Source organism: Lissotriton helveticus, chromosome 7 (assembly GCF_964261635.1).
Source record: "Lissotriton helveticus chromosome 7, aLisHel1.1, whole genome shotgun sequence".
Lineage (NCBI taxonomy): Eukaryota > Metazoa > Chordata > Amphibia > Caudata > Salamandridae > Lissotriton > Lissotriton helveticus.
The window spans coordinates 1,780,379,802-1,780,399,999 of NC_136068.1; the positions used below are offsets into that span (position 1 = coordinate 1,780,379,802).

A 20,198-nucleotide genomic window follows, 5' to 3' on the forward strand; every position below is an offset into this window, starting at 1 on the left:
CAACTGAGAGCTCTGTGCTTGAGACTAAAGGCAGTGTGAATTTCTCACAATGCTCTCAATGGGATGCTCAGAATACATGGTCAACAAATCCCTGGCTTTCTACACACAATAAAAGATTGACAAAGCCAGCAGCCTTGTCTAGTTTTAGGTGTACTTATGTTGTTGTGTTATTATATTGGGATACAATAACAGGAATCTCAGAGAGAATGATTGGATGGCACACACACAAACACACACACACACACATAAAATTGTTTGGGGTTAAGTCACTGTTATAACTGCAAAAGCCACACCCCTTTCAGAGATCTCCCCACATTGTATCCCACTTAAACTCTGCATGAGGTTCAGTTATAGAGTACAGCTATGTCAGTTGGGCCTATGTATCTCAAGCAAGCTGTCATTTGCCCTTTACATTGACCTCTTGTACATGTTTATGGTTCTACGGTACTCAGGTCTATTTATTCTTACTGGTTTTGCTGCTCCCATACAACAGCTAGTGTGACACGAATCTATGGCCTTGTTGTTTTCTGTTCCACTCCACCCGTTTTCAGTCCCATGTACTGAGTGTATTCTTTCTTTAATGTACAACACTATTTTCCAAAATGTTAATTGCTGCTGCATTTAAATAAACACATATTTTATTTTGTTCAATACATTGACGTTTATTTTTGTTTAAATTCTTATCTAGTGCTCTTAGCCACAGTGTATCAGTGTGCTGTACAGTTATGCAACATTATGCCTAGCCTTTTACGAAAACCTGTACTAAGTAACCATATTAAATAATTGATAAACAACCCCGTGATTATTTAGTGAGCAGGATACCAATGTTGGAAATCACAGGGACGGTGGCCTGCACAGATCAGCAGACCATGATGCCTCTGATTAAGTTTAAATGTGAGGTTTTTTTTGTTTTTAAACAGCCTGATTGCCCAAACGAAATGGGGCTGCTGGTTTCTCAGAAAAAGTTTGAGTGAGAGTTGGCAGTGATCTCTTGGAGTACTGCCTACTCCCCATGAAACTTTTACCCCAATTCACAAGGGGGAAAGGGATCAAAGATAACCCCCTCCTCTATTCAAATGAGTTACCACCCCTACTTGAGAGTCAGTAGCTGTTCAATGGTTTGCAACTTGAATATTGGTATTGACACCGAAACACACCACTTCTAAATATCGATCCAGTTTCTACATGGCCAAGAGGTCTGGATGGACAATAGCAGTAAGGCCACCTAGTTTTACTGGCCCGCCGGCTACGTTTGTGTACACCCGAGAACATGCATGTCCTTCTATTACATTACTACTACTGTGTACTACTGTACCTGGCCTCTCTATGTGTGTTCACAAAGACATGCAAATGCTGCCTGTGTGTAACAATATCACTGTTTGGCACCAACCCAGTTCTTACATTACCCACTCCTGAAACACACATACACCCTAAGGGCTTATTCCATTGCATTCATGTCCCAGTGGGACACATCTGATGAATTCCAAATATGCCATAGTCACTTTAGAAGTGTTTGCTGCATTTCAAGATTTTCCTCGAAATGAAGTGACTGTAGCCTTGTATGATTACATTTTCATTATATTACAATAGTTATTAAATGGAAACTTAGACAGTGGCTTCAACATTCAAATTGGATGAATAACGAATATGTGATTTTTCTGGGGGAAAGCAGTGTTCCATAGTTCCCAATTCTGATAAATTGCCCTTTTTCCACTTTTATTCACCTTTGTCGAAGCATAGGCTTATTTTCTGCAATCTGGTGATATGCGCACCTTAAGACATAAAAGGCATTTTCAGAGCCACCATTAGAGTCATGTGTGATGCATCATCCATGAGTGTACCTGCTCTGTATACTGAGGCAGTGAAGGTGGCACATTGGTCCTCCTTGCCTAGACAGAGAATGTCCCTCACAGGTGTGCATCCATCAGAGGACTGGTCTGTTCTTCATCACTTTTGCAGGAGACACTAAAGGAACAAGGAAAATACATTCATGGTGTTTTTCCACTACATGTGAAGAATAAAAAATGTCACAAAGGTGATGATGTCTGATCCAATGACAAAGATAAATGAGGTCCTATCCTTACAGGACCACATTACTCTGTTGGGATTCGGATCCACCAAGCAGAAGAACCAATATCCTCAGGAGCAAAGAGAGAGCCCCCAAGCTCCCTTAAGGTATAGCTCGCCTAAACCAGTAAGGCAAGCTAAGGATTGACTGATACCCCCGGGAGAGAAGAGACTACACAGGACCATCATGAAAAAGTACCAGCTGGGCCAGCAGAGGGAATGGGCAACATCCTGGAAGTTTTAGGGCCCGATTCACAGAACTAACTTAAGACAAAATCCTAAACTTACAACCATTTTCGCATTCACTGAAGGCACTTAATCATTTTGGTATTTACAGAAGACACTTACTCATTTCGGTATTCACAGAAGTTAGGAGTCCTAACTTTAGGACTCCTAAATGCCTTCTGTGAATTCCGAAAGTCTTAAAGTTAGGATTTTTCTCAATTTAGTAGTAGTAAAGTTAGGTCTTCTAACTTTAGGACTCCTAAATGGCTTCTGTGAATACCGAAAGTCTTAAAATTAGGATTTTTCTCAATTTAGTAGTAGTAAAGTTAGGACTCCTAACTTTAGGACTCCTAAATGCCTTCTGTGAATATTGAAAGTCTTAAAAGAATTTTTTTTAACTTTCTAATGGCCCAAAAAACATCCAGAGCCTCACTTTCAATGACAAAATAGCAAGACTCTGGGTCCCTTAGTCCACGTGAGGCGAACATGATGGTCGCCATACCATCCTCACTTTCCTGTTGAAGTACAGCACCTAATCCCTTAAGACTTGCATCAGTCACAATGACTGAGGTCTTGCAGGGATTGAAGCTTGTTAACTTAGGTGCATTGCTAAGTTTCTCCTTAATGGAAATACATTCCATGTCACAATCAGCATTCCACTTAAACTCACAACCATTTTTTAGAAGTCCTCTCATATTGGAAGACAACTCAGCAAACCCTTCAACAAATTTATTGTAGTATTCAACCATACCAAATAATTTTGTGAGTTCTTCTTTGCAAGTGGGGGTGGCATGCAAGCTATAGTATCAACAAATCTTGACTTTGGAGTAATACCATTCCCTGAAATAGTGTGACCTAAATAATGAATGGATGAAGTTCCAAATTTACATTTTTCAGACTCAATAGTGAGATTAGCTTTTCCTAACTTATACAAGACACCTTAAAGATTCTTTTCATGTTCTTCGTGATCTTTACCAAATACAAGAAAATCATCTTGGTAAACACAACAGCCATTGCAACCATCCAAAGTCTTTTCTATTATCAGTTGAAATACAGACGCCACTGATACAAGACCAAACAGCATCTGAACAAATCTGAATGTCCCAAACGGAGTGATGAAGGAAGTACAATCCCTAGAAGCTTCATCCACCTCAATTTGATGGTAGGTTGAGGTTAAACCAATGGTACTGACTACCTTAGCTCCATCCAACAAAGCCAATAGTTCAGAAATGTTGGGTAATGGATAGCGATCCACCATCACACACTTATTTAGCTGCCTCAAGTCCACACAGAGGCGAGGGGAACCATCTGCCTTGCAAGCTGCTACAACTGGAGAAAGCCAGTCAGTCGCTGTGACTTCATCAATAATGCCTCCATCTTTAAGTTTTAACAATTCCTTTTTAATTTCTTCCCTTACTGCTAGAGGGACATTTCTGGCTTTGCAACAAAAAGGTTCTGAATCAGGGCGAAGAGGATTCTTTCATTTAAAATTCTTGAGGCAACCCAGACCAGTTTTGAAAACATCAGTAAACTTTTCTTTAATCTTAAACTCTAATGCCCACATGCATCAAAGTGAATTGCATTCGCAAACGGTGTGAATCGCAAAATTCGGCCGTTTGCTAATGCAATTGATTGCTTTGGGATGCATCATCTTTGAATTGTATTTTCGCTATTTTAGGAATCGCAAAATGCTTTGCGATTCCTTTAAAAAATTGCAATTTTTGCAAATCGCAGTTTTTTGTGAAAAAATTGAATGCATGAAAATTCGTTATTTGCAATTTCTTAAGGAATCGCAAATAAGAATTCTTAAAATTAGAAGAAGTCAAACCTGGTGGTAATTTCCTCAAAATTGCACAATGCAGGTGAAATCCATCAAGAGTGCATATAAGGGGCCCCAGAAAGCATCAAACTGTTTTTCACAATGGCAGCACTTTTTTTTGCCATGTAGGCAGAGGTTGGGAGCTTCAGCAGGATGGAGGAGAAGGATTATTCAAGAGAGAATTTTCAGAGTGCGCATTACCTTACTAGGGCAGACAGAAGCAGAAATCTATGATAAATATAGGCTTAATGCTCATTTAATTTTAGAATTAATTGCTGAATTGGACCCAATCTTGCAGAGACAAACACGCAGGACACAAGCCATACCAACCCATGTTCAGGTATTGTGTTCACTACACCTCCTTGCCTCTGGGTCATTTCAGGGTGTAATAGCCATTGCTGGTGGTGTTTCCCAGAGTTCCCTATCACAATTTCTTAATGCTTTTCTGAATGCCATGTTGCAAAGGATAAGGCATCATATTATATTTCCAAGTACACAACAGGAGTTGCTGAAAACCAAGTTAGATTTCTACAACATAGCACATTTTCCACATGGCATTAGTTGTGTAGATGATTCACATGTTCCTATTTGTCCACCTTCAGAAAATGAGTAAATTTTCCGCAACAGGAAATGTTACCATTCTCTCACCATACAAACAATTTGCAATTCTAAAACTATCATCACAGACTTAGTGGCAAGTTACCCTGGAAATGCCCATGACTCCTATATTTTAGACACAGTGCCATCCACACACAACTGCTTGCTGGTGATTTTGGAGATGGATATTTGCTTGGTAATTATAAAATTCTAAATTTTTACATATCCCTGTGCTTTCTACACACATATTACTCATGCATTGTATCTGTTATTACTTCTTAGATGACAGTGCCTATGCAGTGAGGTCATACATATTAACACCTTATCTCAATCCAGCAACCAGAAAAGAGCAGCAGTACAACCATGCTCACATATCAACCCGCAATGTGATAGAAAGAACCTTTGGTGTGCTGAAATCTTGGTTTCGCATACTTCATAAATCTGGTGGTGCTTTACAATATCGTCCTGAAATTTGCTGTAAAATAGTTGCTGTATGTGCTATGTTGCACAACTTAGCCACTAGGAGAGGCATATAACTGGATTTGGATGATGTACTACCTCAAAATGATAATCAGCCTCATCAACCCCATGCAAGATTACATGGACCAGAAGCAGCAGAGAGTAGAAGGAGAAGGGCAGAGATAACACAACATTACTTTAAAAAAAGGTAAGAACCATGCAAGACATTCTGGTGCTTGATTGTAAACTGTTTATTGCACGGAAATTAAAGTATATGCAGTTTTCTCTTAAAATGTTAATGCTTTGAGATCAAAAATTAAATTACTTTAAAACAGAAACAAATGCTTTTTTAAATCAGATGGTCATTATTTTGTCAAAAATATAACTTCAAAGGTACCATACTATTTTTTATGTCCACGCACTCCTAATGCTTTGCCAGTACCTATCATATCGCCCATGGGCATATAGCTTGAAATGTATTTATTACTGTTGCTACGGCGTGCTGCAGGTAACACTGGGTCAAGTATACCACTGACATTTCTGCCAACTTCACTCCCCCCAATTTGTGGCTGGTTTGCAGGTGCAGCATCACTTTGAATTCTTTCTACAAGATTATGGAGTGTCCCCATTCCCCTGGCAATCTCTCCACAAATTTGTTTCATTTCCAGTTGCATGGCAACTGTCTGCTTGCAGAGTTGAGCAATAGTGCTTGAAAGCCGAGACATTCCCCTGGTGTGACCCTGCATGCAGGTCATTGCTCTAAGGTGCCTCTTAGCACTCCCCCCTTGCTGTGTCTGTTTTACTGTGCACAGTGTTTCCAATGAAGTTGCAATGCGGTCTAGCTTTTCTGATGTTGTTCTATGCCCTTTATCAATTACATTTGTCATGTTTTTAATACTGTTGTGCATTGCACCAATCTCTTTGCCAATGTAACCAAGTTTTCCCTTCATGACTTCAATATTGTTGCCTTGCAGGCGCTGAACTTTAAGAATTTTATCCTCAACAACACTGCCGGTGCTGCTCTCCTCTACAGCTCTTCCACTTTGTGACGCATGTGACTGGCGCCTATAAAACTGTTGAAGTCTATTACGCCTGCTCTGCATTGGGTTAGAGGTTGCTGGTCTTTCAACAGTCTGGAGTTCTGGGACATTAACATTTTGAGTGTCATCACTATCAGAATGCTGCAGTTGGCGCACTCTGTATCTTTGCCTTCTATCCACAATTAAGGATGATGAAGTAGCAGCATTTGACTCATCTGTGTCTTGTCCATCTTGAGTATTAAACTCTGTCAATTCATTTTCATTAATTTCCTGTTGTGTATCTATGATTGAAATAGTACAAACAGTGTGTTACTTTCAAATTTGCACTTTTTGATAATTTTTACTACATTACTTTTCAAATAAAAATCACTTTTTGCATGACTACTTTGGTCTCATAAAATGCTATCATTCATTTTTTTTACTTTGGTTATCATTTGCCTATTGAATTTTTAAAAAAGACTACATCTCCCATGATGCACTGCTTCGTGGTTGAAAATGGTTAATTTACAGATTTCGAAAATGTAAAAAGGAATACTACAATAGAGGATTGCAAATTAACCTGTTCGATGCTGGTGACGGAACCGTTCGGTCATCAGTCACGGCTGAGCTGCGCTGATGACGGAACGGTTCCGTCACGACCGTGCCCTGTTCTGGAATGTCCAGCACAGGGGCGGAATCGGCGCCGCACGGATGCGTTTAAGCAGCCACAAGATCATTTTATGGGATCTTTCTATCACTTTGAACATTTTGAAAAACAATTTTCAAAAAATCTTACCATCAGAAGGTCCAACAAGGTCTGAGGTGTCAATGTCAATTACTCCAACAACAGCTTCAGTTAAAAGTGTTCCTCCCACCATGTCTTCAAGAGGGGTATTGGGCCTATCCCTGGGGGTTCCTCCACCAGTCTCTTTGGCAGCCTTCATCCTGGTTGCTATTCTTTCTTTGGCACGACTGCGCAGGTCATACCAGCGTTTCTGTAAGTTGTTTATATCACGATGTGCAACACCCACAGCATTCACCTTTGCTTGGATAGCAAGCCAGAGATTCCTTTTCACTGCTTCAGGCACCTTCAAAGATTGTTTACCAAAAAGTTTGTCCTGCCTCACAGTGACCTTCTCAATAAGTATTTCCAGCTCCTGGTCACTGAATTTAATGTTTCTTTTCCTTGCTTGGATTCTGCTTCAGCATTTTCTTTAGCCATTTCTCCAAAAATTGCAGACACACACACTGCTGCAGGTCCTCCAGGCTCAGCTCCAATTTCCAACTGCCAGACCTCCACTAAAACCTGGGAGCAGCTGTGTGCAATTACTCTCCTGCCTTCCTGGTTGTAATCTCATTGTGATTCAGCATGTGTGCAAAATGCGAATTCGCAAATAAGAATTCGCAAAAAACATGCGATTCGGTAAAAATTGCGATTTTTACCGAATCACAAAAAAATTGCAGAAAAAATCATGCATTCCAAATTGCGATTCCTTATTTGCGATTCCTTAAAATTCGCAAATAAGGAATCGCAATTTGAAACGTTGATGCATGTGCCCGCAAGGAACTGTTAGAATTTAGCTGAACAGTTTGAATAGATTATTTCAATTTAAAAAGGACAGTCACTGCCAGGATCTAACATTACCCCTAAATCTCCCTGGTGAAACCAGCCTATTATGCTGTCACCTTTTAGAGAAACATAGATCTTACCAGAAACATATCGTCCTTTATATTCAGTGAGGACAGTGAAATAACCTTTTAGAGGAATGGGTTCTCCACCATATGCTAAAATCGTAATCTTAGCTCCCGAGTCGAACAATAATCTTGTGGACTCACCTTCAACAAGAATCATATCCAAGGGGCAAGGCTTGGCTTCTACGTGAGAAACAGCTTGAACCACAATTTGTCCACAGACAAAATCCTCATCTAAAATTTCAGTTTCGACACATTTTACATTAGAAGATGTAACCTTTGTTTTACATACAACTGAAAGATGTCCTTTCCTTTTACATTTAAGGTAGGGCACTTGCTATTGTTGGCAACATGCCCTACTTTGTCACACCTAAAACATTTGAGCACAAAAGATTTGTTCTTAGGCTTGACCTAGGAATATAACTTGGGAGCAGATTTTTCTGGTTCTTTAACCACTTGAACAGAAACGTGTTTATCTTTTTTTTAAAGTATCTACACATTTAAGTGAATGTTCAACTCTCTTAGCAACTTGGATTACTTCATTTAATGAGCGTTTGTCTCTCAACCAAAGCTCTTCTCCTACCTTTCGGTTGTTGCAGCCAAACATGAATTGATCTCTTATTCTTTAGTCACACAGATTTCCAAGCTTACATGAAGAGGCAAGTTTCCTCAATTGAGTGACATACCCCTCAACAGATTCACCTTCATATTGCATATTTTTTGCATACTGGTATCTCTACAGTATTGTGCTTACTTTGGGCAAATAGTGCTTGTCTAGCTGCTTGATACAGATTTCGAATTCATTAAGACCAGAACTTTCTTCATCCGTGAGTCGGGGCAAATTGTCAAACACATCTTTGCTTCTGACCCAAGACAGTGAAGCAGAAGTGAAGGACTGCGTTCAGCAGAAAGACTAACTCCACAAACCCTAGCATAAAGTTCGAAAACTTTCTGCAATTTCTTCCATTTAATAGTTGGTTCTCCAGGTGACAACAGGAAGAAAGGAGGGGCTGTGACATTTTGCATTATGAAGTAATATTAATAGTACAAACCCCCCAACAAGTTGAAATGAGAATATACTCAAGTATTCTTAAAATTAAGCACAAATAAATAATTCAGTTGAACAAATCAGTAATTAAAAAAATTAACAGGCAATATATAGGAAATGTAAATCGTGACACACGTGGTGTTAATAAGCAATTTTGGATGGATGACACTGAAGATCGTCATTAGAAGATAAAGTCAACTATGTGCTCCAGAATTGGTGTTGTTGGTTTCAAAAGAGTCAGCAGGTAACAACACGAAGAATAAAACGCAATATTGTATTGTACTGTATTCAAATAATTGTTGAAATCGTGACGCTGAGCAAAATGAGGCTGTGTCATTCAGGAGCACCATTCAAAATGAAGAAGCAGCCATGACGCTGTGTGTTACTGGAGCTCAAGGACTGAATGCCAATTGGAATGAAGGTGCTCTGATGCTTGACGAAGTTCAAATGACGCTAAGCGGAAGACTCTACGCAGACATGCGTTCCAGGAGTGACGCTTCATGTTTCAGGAGGACAAGGAAGAACGCTGACAACAATGGAGGCATGAGGAAGACGAGAGCACTCCAACAATACGGTGAGGAAGCCGTTGACAAGGCTGTTGACAAATTTATAGAGTCAACAACGATAGTATAACTCTAACGGAGTACACTACTGAGGAGTTCAGGAATATTTTAATATAGAAAATGAAGGCTACCAGTGACACTGCAGGACTTAGCATATCGCACCATTAAATTTTATTAGGCGAGCCCACCTTAAACATTGGTTTGGTTCCTCTTAAATGGAGAGCTGCTGACTACGCTACTGTAAGATTTCCAGATTAGCAGCTGAAATAAGAAGCTCAAGACATAAAAGTAGAAGTATATCCAGGATTATTCCATAAGACAAGGAACCCATACAAGCCTCAACCAGAACAGGTGAATCTAACAGTGGTTTTCAACTATACACATTCCAATAACAAGACACCTAGAATGCAGAGCATCACTGTACAATTCTAGGTAACTAAAGCAACAGCGGTAAAGACATGACATGAAGAACAGAGGGATATCACAGACATCCAGCTGTAAGATTTCAACCAGGAAGGAGACAGGACAGGAAAGCGTGGTCCAGCAAGATGGACTAAGCCAAGCACCTGAGAACGAGGGCGGGTTTCTTTTAAAGCCTTGAGATCAGCTGAGCATTGTCTCAGTGTAGCATGGGATAGCACACAACCTGATCACTCCCCCAATACATTATGGGAGTGGTTGTGTTGTCTTAGGGAATAGGGATAAGGTGCAGGAAGCTTGATGTGTAACACTCCCGAATGGATTCATATTTTCCCCAGAACCTCTGACCACATCACTGTGGCCTTTGGACTCCACGGAATAAACTTTGGAACCAATGTCATAGACCTCATATAATGTGGACTGTGAGGCCTTTTCACTCTCTACTGGGGTATGAAGCCACGCCATAAAAGCTTTTTCTTGGAGAAGTATTTAATAGAGCCTGGGACGACTCATGGTGGCCAACATTGCTAGAAACACCCCCAGAACCCACCGGCCACGCATGCAATCTGGTGGTCATCCTCGACTCTGCCCTCTCCATGACCCAGCAGGTCAACGCCGTCTCCGCTTCCTGCTTCAACACCCTCTGTATGCTCCGCAGGATCTTCAAGTGGATCCCCTCCGACACGAGGAAAACCGTCACCCAGGCCCTCGTCACCAGCAGACTGGACTACGGGAACGCCCTCTACGCAGGAACACCAACCAAGCTCCTGAGACGGCTCCAACGCATCCAGAACGCCTCGGCATGACTGGTCCTTGACGTCCCCCGACACAACCACATCACACCCCACCTGAGAGACCTGCATTGGCTCCCCGTCAACAAGAGGATCACCTTCAATCTCCTCATCCACGCACACATCGCCGGACCAGCATACCTTAAAGGTCGACTCAGCTTCTACACCCCCACCCGCATCCTCCGCTCAGCCAACCTCGCCTTCGCCACAGTTCTACGCATCCGGAAAACCACCGCCAGCAGCAGATCCTTCTCCTACCTCGCCGCCAAGACCTGGAACACTCTCCCTACCGGCCTACGTCAGACCCAGGACCTGCTGGCCTTCAGACGACTGCTCAAGACCTGGCTCTTTGAGTAGCGGCAGCCCCCCCCCCAGCGCCTTGAGACCCTCATGGGTATGTAACACATTCTACAAATGTTTGATTGATTGATTGATACCTTCTTGGGTTGAGAAACAACACAGCACACTCATATTGTGTTCTTGCACATGGTTGCTATAACATTGGTGTACCAAGGGGCTATGTTTGAGTTGAGACAGGAATCTTTAGGACGTGCTACATATGATGCAATGTTACATTACTGCAACAATCTTATGATATTTCCGACTCTGTTCTAAGTGCTCTGGTCTAAGTTGACTAGTCTGCTGGTAGAAATTTTACTGTAACTGGTTTTAGTTTATAGCAATTGAGGGATTGGATAGTGGATCAATACTCACTGTGGAGTCCTCAATTGATTATGGATGGTGTTGCCACACTCATAGTAACAATTGGAAGCTTCTAGTTGTAATGTACACCAGTTTAGGAAGGAGACCCAGAACAAATAATAGTAGTATCATCTTTATAAGTTCCACCATCTAATGTTTGCCTTTGCATCTTTGGATGTAGAGCTTGAAGGCTCTAGGGTAGGCTCTATTCATTCAGGCATTCTCCCAAGGCTGGACAGGAAATCCCCAAAAACCCTGGCAAAGTTTGTCAGACCAGCCCCCCTATGCTGCATAGCATGTGCAGTGAGTGAGCGTGGCCACTACAAAAGGAGGTTTTGAGGGGGAGGGGTGTTCCCCCTGAGAAATTGTGGGGAAAAATGGTGCATCGTACAACACATTTGTCATTACATATTTGTGGCGAGGTACCAGAAAGGGGCCGAAGGCTAGATCTGGGTAAGTAAGGTTTTATTTTAGTTAAGGTCTTGTTATAGAGGGAGGTGAGTCTGTCCCTCTGAAATCCAGCTGGATCCGTGGTGGCTAAGGCTCAGTCCATCCTCTTTGGATAAGTCTACTGGAGCAGTCTTCCCACTTTCTTTGGTCACTTGGGCTATGGGACTTCTTCTGGTCTCTCTTGCGGGCCGTTCCTACAACGTGCAGAGAGAAAGAAACAGACTATCAGGAACGTGGCTCTATGTCTGATGCGCAAAGGGAAACCGGGGGATGGTGGGGACACCAGTGATGTTGTGCTATACAAACAAAACAGTTCTTAGTGCCTCCGTGTGAAGGTAGGTGTCAGGGAAGGATTATTTACACTATAAGAGGGAGGATTACTGGGGACGACGTTTATGCGGTTGGATAGGCAAATGCGATGTATTACGGAGCCGAGGAACCCCGTCTCCCGACCCACCCCGCAAACCGCTGCGTACCTGCTGCAACCACACTCCTCCCTTGGGAGTGTAGCACGACGCTTCGCGGATCCGTTGGCCTCCTGGCTTTCTCCCCTCGTCCTCTCGTCTCTTCCCGTCGATAGCACTCCTTCCGTGTCTTCTCCGCTCCACACGCCTGCACCGAACTCCACAGGGGTGTCGTCACACGCCAGACGCTGTCCTTCCTGGATTTTACCCAATCCAAAGCATACGTCGTCATCGGGGGGCGGGGCTTCGTTCTCCGTGATCCTCCAGTTAAAGGAGCAGTCCTCCTCATGTTCTTTTGTTTCCGGCCATGGGCTGACTCCTTCAGTTTTCCATTCATTCTGGCAATGGGGCAGAGAGGGAGGGGAAGCAAGGTCAGCATTCTACCAGTCTGAAATGGGGATTCTCTTTCTACCCGAACGGGCACCTTGTTACAATATTCCATTGTATTAGCTTTTAAAGCATAGTAACGATGACCCGACACAACGACACAACATTCTTTATTGGGGCTCTTTAGTGATTTCTCTCACTCTCACCACCCATCAGCATAACCCCTCTATCACATGTAATGTATTTGTTTTATAGCACGTCTCATACTGTTGTAGGGTGTGGGAGCACATTGCATTGCAAACACATACATAGACAATGTAATATACATGTGTAAATCAGAGTATTGAAAATGTAACATAAGACAAAGGGACTACAAGGTGTAGGTTTGACACCATCCATACAGGTAGGCACGTTTTAAGTGTGCTGTGTCTGGAGAAGCACAAATCCATTCAGAACATAACACAGTGGTTGGGGTTGACCTTACTAATAAGAATTTATTCCCACCCAAACAAACCTTTTTTTGCAACATCAGGATGAGGAAAGACTGGGAAAAAACATTAATTTCTAACCTGTACCATGCAGCCTACATGCAGCCTTTTCATGGCAGTTAAAGCTCACTGAACTACATTATGATTGCAACTTCTGAACTAAACAGTAGCAAAATAATATCTGTGAGAAAAGCAGTAACCACTGAGCTATGCACATAAAATATTGCTCTTTGATATGCATGTTACATGAATTTTTCTAGCAGTCGTACCCTTGCCCACCAGGCATTCAATACATAGAGGGTATTTTAGGGCAATAGTTGCAATGATCATGTTCCAAGAGATTATGGGGAAGTTCTTTGGCTGGCTGACTGTTTATGCATGAGACATATTTGGACAGGGAACAGGGGTGTTACACATTAGTCAACCTGATGCCATTTACAAACACAGGCTCCAAGTATTCCTGGCTGTTGCTTGGTGTTTGAGGTGTGGTACCTTACCTTCTTTCCAAACCATCTACAGCCAGCTCTATTATGTCCGAAGGGGTCTAGGGCAACTCCCATGAAACAGAATGACTGAAATCTGTTCACCTGGGGGCCTATTTGGGAAATTACGCTTCAAGCAAACCTGTGCCCCACAGAAATAAAACCTATCCATGTTGATCTGAGGTGTCTCCTTCCTACCTCTGTCATTCACATTTTTGAGACAGTTAAAAAAGGAAATTACTGTTTTAATTCTAGACTTATCTGCCCTTTGCCTCATGTTCTTGTCACCAAGGTTGCTTCTACTGGCCTCCCAGTTCACAACTCACTTATTAGAATATGCTGCACATAATGTAATACCACTGCTCTGTGAATCAATCATGACAATGTTACATCGTCACTTCCTGTCAGAATGTTTCTGCAAACGGGCTGGGAGTCCCAGGAACTCTGTTTTCCAACAGCCCCAAAGCATCTCCACACGCTGAAAAAGCAACAGCCGTTCCCAGAGCGGGGTAAAATGTTACGCCGCCACTTCCTGCCAGCATCTTTCTGCAACCGGGCTGAAAATGACAGGGACTCTGTTTCCCAGCAACCCCACAGCGTCTCCACACGCTAAAAAAGTGTCAATGGTCCCTGGAGCATGGTACAATGTTACGTCGCCACTTCCTGCCAGAATCTTTATGCAATCTGCAGGGAGTCACAAAGAATCCATTTCCCAGCAACCCCGCAGTATCTCCACGTGCTCAAAAAGCGCCAGCGGTCCCACGGTGTGGGACGTGCCCGGGCCGTGCCTGTCCTTGCCCAGAAGAGGCAGAGCTGGGCCACCCCCCTGATGTTTTGATCAACATTAAAGATGGCAAAAAGGAAAACCAAAACTGCAGAAGAGGGAGTTGCAATCACCAACAAGCTAGACGCGTTTCTCCTGAGAGCGGCCGACGTCCTCTCAAAAGAGATCGAGATTACGGAACGGCGTCTCTTGGTTGAGGAGGTAAGATCCTGCCTGGACTTTACTGGCTAGGGCTCTTTACCTACCTTAACTCCTGTAGTGCATGCTCGTGCTGCTTTGGCCTTAGATACTGGTATAGAAATTCTATCCTCACCCCAAGTTAGCCCACCGATCAAACCTCCAGGCAAAAAGAGAAGGGGGAGGAGAAGAAAATCATAACATCAAAGACTGCATCAAAGTTTGTAAGACCCTCAAACCCTAGCGACTAAACATGAGTCTCCTCCCTTGCCTAGTGTGTGCGGCGCACGTTGTCTTTAGAATACCTAAGTGGGTAGTTGGAAAACTCTTTCTCTCATCTCCTCCAACCGCTTTTAACAAGATTGAAAAAAATTGAGGATTTGATGTCTCTGTTGTCTAGTAGTTTTCACACCTGTGTGTTGGGAGGCGGTAAGGTGGGTTAAGTACAAACAACTAGCCTTAGCTGTCTGAAATCTCTGTTACCCACCGTAACTCATTTGGCCTTTCCCAATGCCTTGGCCTCACATTCTGTGTCCCTTTCTGAAATGTCAGGAGTACAGAATCCATCTAGTGATAGCAACTTTCTTACTATGAAAACCAATGAACTTCTGAATAGCATAGAGCAGAGGTGTCCCCCAAATGCACATCTCCCCTTGCGACACCCTTCAGTTTTACCCTACTCTGTTCTGCTAGAAAATGATGCTGCCTATCCTTGACCGCCTATAAATGCAGTTTCTTTAGATGGTAGCATTGTAGGTCTTCATCCCAGGGGGAGACTAATAACCGACCAGCTGATGTAGTAAAATCAGGAGTAAGGCTAGACCTCCACACCCAGCCTGCCCCTATGTTCTAGTATTAGCAAGCGTACCAGAATTAAAAGAGAAACAACAAAAAAACTACAGAGCAGCTAATCACCAAAGTCCAGCATTGGCTTTTTAACCACACAAGGGACAGCTTTAATTTATACCAACACCTTATTATGGCTAGGTGGGTAAACTGGGTAAGAAGGGCTCCTAAAACTATAAGATGGGACTGTATCATCATAAATGTTGACAACCAGCATATGGTAGTTGATCTATTAAGACTTCAACCAAGGTAGGTGATTTCAATATTCTTATGAATCCAAACTTAGATTCCACTACCGTTATAAAAAAAACTGTTTAAACCTAAATAATTTCGATCTATTGTTAATAATGTGAGGACACTGAATCTTTGTGATCCATGGCGGGTACAGAATCCCTTAAAAAAAGAGTTTACTTGCTGGTCGGGAAGATTCAAGTCATCTTCTCGTATTGATTTTTTTCTTGCTTCTACAAAATTACATGTTTTGTATCAGAAGATTTTACATAATGGTTTTTCCGACCATGCTTTGTTAATTATTGAGTTTTTTTTGGAGGAGAGTAAGAGACCTTCCAAACGATGGGTTTTTAACAAGATATATTTGTCTGATGAATCATGGGTAACATCACTTAAATCAGAGATAGGAGAATTCATCGCACATAATATTGGTACTTCTCCTCTTCATGTCGTTTTGGACTCCGTGAAGGCTTTTATTCGGGGGGTTATTATAGGAAAAGATGCAATGGAATCTTCCCTTACTAGGAATAAGAAAAATTTGCTGCAGCAAAAAATACAGGCGTTAATAGAACAAAGATATTATAATCCCTCTGTTCGTGTACAGAATCAATTAAATACGGAAAAACGGGAGCTTAGTGCGCATTATTTCGTAAAAAGTGAGGAGACTTTCTGCAGGCAATCACAAAAAATGTATGAACATAGTAACTTTACTGGTAAATTTCTAGCTTGGCAGATTACGGAACAAGCAGCGGCTAACATGATCCACTCCTTAAAATCCCTAATTACCCACACGGAAACTTCAGACTCTGAAGAGATAGGGTGAATAATGCTCTCTCATTATGAAAAGATTTATAGCACGTTTCACAACACAGATCAACAAAAGCTAAATGACTTTTTAGATAAATATCCTCTTCCAATTCTTTCCCAAGTAGACCAACAGACTGTGGTCCAGATGGTCTTGGTTTTTTTTAGCTCCTTTTCTGAACTTTTTCTGTTATTATTAAACTCTATGTTGGAGGGAGGTCCAATCCCAGCTTACTTTCAAGATGGAACGGTGGTCAGTTTTCTAAAGAGGGGGAAGGAATCTGAGGATCCTAATTCTTACAGCCCAATCACATTGTTGAATTTTGACTATAAAATTGTTACAAAATTACTTTCAATTCATTTTAATAATGTCTCCGCAGAATTGATTCATCTGACCAGAATGGTTTTATTGCAGATCTACAACTTTTCACTAATACACATTATTTGATTGAAGCTTTAGATTATTTTGAAACTCGAGAGATTCTTGCCTTAATTTTACTTTTGGATGCGGAAAAAGATTTTGATTTAGTGGTTTGGGAGACACTATTTTTTATTTTACAGCATTTTGGGATTCGATCACAAATTATTAATTTAATTCAGAATTTAGAAAGGGGCGCAAAAGCTAATATTATTGTTAATGCAGTTATTGTGGGCTCAATTGTAGTTCAGCGAGGCACAAGGCAAGGTTGCCCATTGTCACCTGCCCTTTTTGCTTTTTTATTGAGCCATTAGCTGTTGCAATTCGGAACTGCGTATATATTTCTCCTCCCATAACTTCTATGGCCAAGATTAAATTATACGCGGACGATATAATGTTACTGATTAAACCCGAAATGCATTCCCAAACACAGGCTCTTTTAATCTTTGAGAAATTTGAGGCTCTTGGGGGATATCGAATCAATAAAAAGAAAACTGAGATCTTAGTTTGTGGTGGTATAGATCCCGAACTTCATCCCGATATACAAAGTTGTACTAATAATAGACCAAAGAGATATTTGGGGGTCTTTTTTTCTGCCTCGGTAAGAGATTTGTACTTACTGAATTTTGATCCCCTTATTCAAAAGGTCCATAATATTCTTGCACGCTGGAACATATTACCACTATCTCTCCTGGGCAGGGTGGCTCTAATTAAAATGTCAGTGTTTCCCCTATTTAATTTTCTGTTTTCTACAATTTCTTGTTCCTTGCCTGGCTCATTCTTTTCAAAAGTTGAGTCCCTGTTCTCAGCTTTTCTTTGGGCAAAAAGACCCCCCGAATTGTAATTAATACTCTGTATGAAGATACGGAACAAGGAGGTCATGCTCTACCAAATCTTAAAGATTACTATAATGCATACTTCGCACAGTATCTGGCCAGACAATATTTATTAAAAAAAATATCGACCCTATTTGTCAAGAGATTAAAATTCCTTCCCCGCTGCAGGTTCTCAAACCACCCAAATTTGTGCGTTATAAGGTCCTGATTTGGTTTTTTAAAAACGTGGCGCCATGCTTAAAAGATATTCACTCTCTCTCCTGAATTTAACAACTTCATTAAGTAGCGCTTTCTCATTCATAGGTCTCAAAATTGGGTCTGAAACTGTTGCTAACTGGGGTAGAGCAGGGTTTTTAATGTTAAATTTTGTGAAAAATGGATCATGGATTACTTTGAATGAGATGGCAAGTTTAATCCAGGGGAATTCGTATAAATTGATTCATAAATCCCTGGGACAAATTGATTTAGCACAGATCAGTCAATCTTCTCATCTGACTAACGATCTTTTCGTGTTTTCACGGTCTAAGAACCCCGGTGAATGGAGACGCTGCTTAGCGCAAAGTAGGGGAGGAGACCTAAGTGCTAAAGCATTTAGGGAATGGCAGAAACAGGAAAATTCTGAGTTGACTTCTAATACTTGGAAAAACATAAATAAATTTAATTTCAGTGTTTTGCGAGGCGCCAATTGGCGAAGAATGCTTTTCTTTAGTAAATGGCTTTTATATCGTAGTCCAGTGGTTATTTCTAAAATGTATCCTAACACTCCATCTACTTGTTTTAGATGTAAACAACAAGGTCTTGCTAACTGGTCAAACATAATGGTCCATTGTTCTAAAATTAGGATATTTTGGCAGGACATTTTTGCTTCGCTTCAAATTTTTTAAAGATTGTCGTTCCTTGCTATGTTAATTTAATTTTATATGGTTTTGATCCAGAACTTAAATTGTCGGAATCGCTAGTCAAACTTGTTTATATCGTAATTGCAGTGGCAAGTTCATTGTTACTTCAGTATTGGAGGTCAGAAACGGTTCCCACTACAGATGAATGGTTTTAAAAAATTAAACGAGTCAGGAAAAGTGAATATATTAATGCACAAAGGATTGGGGGGTTGATAAAATTTTCAAAAAAAAGGGAATCATATTTTGATTAGTGGATACGTGTGTCAGTAGATTAAGACAAGTATGTTCCTTATTTGATTTGATGCCTGTATTATTATTAGTTTCATTACATGGGTTATGTTAGAGTATCAAAGCCTTATTATCCATTGTGTATTATTTGTTATGATATAGAATGTCAAGTACTTCAATAAGAATAAAAAAAAAAAAAGACTGCTACCAAGTACCCCCACTCTTTTCTGAAATGTGTGCCCTCCCACTTGGCTTTTTTTATAAACCCTGCAAACTATTTCAAGTCCCATTCCAGAAAATAAACAATGGCTACCTACCCTTACGTTCTTCTAGTCAGCGTTTCCCACAACATATTATATTCCTACCTCTTAGCAATTGATTTACTTCACTGGAAGACATTGATGAGTGCAATTGACATGATGGGCAGTGTTTAACTGCCAATAATAATTATTATATAGCCTCACATAATGGGTCTTCTTTAATCTCCCGCCCACTGTAAATTATCATCTAAATACAAGCATGCAGCCAGGTATCTCAATTCCGTCTCAGAGCCCGATCTGTACAGAGATGACACCGAAATCTGTTGCAGTCATTTCTTGGAATATCACTGGGTATAATAAAAAAAAGTCTAACTCGGACTGTCTGTCTTTGCTAATGGACTATGACGTCTTATGTCTGGGAAATTGACCCGGTCCATCTGAATGGGTATCGCTCATTTCATACGCCTGCCACACCCTGAACTGCTGGTCGCACAAAGGTTGGTCTATTGACATTACTTTCCAATACTTTTCCCCTAAAGGTTAAAACTTTTTCAAATACATCTCCATATTACCATATTATTCTTCTTGCGTTTCATAAAGAGAGATATTGGATATTTATAAATTTTTATAATAACAATTTTGGCGGTAACCATGCAGTGATCCTGGACCCTTTGGGAAGAGATAGTGCCAATCTGCAGAAAGCATATCACAAACCCTGTGACATAATCTGGCTAGGGGATTTTGACGCTCATCCTTATAATACCGTGAATGTGGGCTAGAAGACGAAGAGGGGCATTTTGGCCCTCATTTTAGTCATAAGGACTATGGCAATGCCTTAAATAGGATATTAATTATAAATAATCTTGTAATGCTAAATACTTCTGAAATCCTAACCGGTCAACTAAACGTTACTTTTTCTAGTCACTCCCACTTCTCAAGGCCTGACTCTGTTCTGGTCTCAGACCCCATCAGGAAGTTTTTCACTCAATTCATGATCAACTTCTATGCTTTTAGTGATCCTGCTGCAATCAAGTTTCTTATTCCATCCATGCCAAAAAGGGAACACTCTGTTAATATGCATATTAAACTCTTGATTGCGATG

At 41.1% G+C, this 20,198-nt stretch overlaps 1 protein-coding gene across 1 annotated transcript in view; it reads right to left on the reverse strand.

Annotated features, from left to right (window-relative positions):
* Positions 1 to 5,430: 5,430 nt before the first annotated feature.
* Positions 5,431 to 20,198, reverse strand: part of LOC144767710 (uncharacterized) — a 277,762-nt gene continuing 262,994 nt past the window's right edge. The window contains exon 2 of the mRNA XM_078651099.1: positions 5,431 to 6,488. Within this exon, the coding sequence (XP_078507225.1) occupies positions 5,569 to 6,488 (920 nt within the window). The 3' untranslated portion in view covers positions 5,431 to 5,568. The remainder of the gene's footprint in view (positions 6,489 to 20,198) is intronic.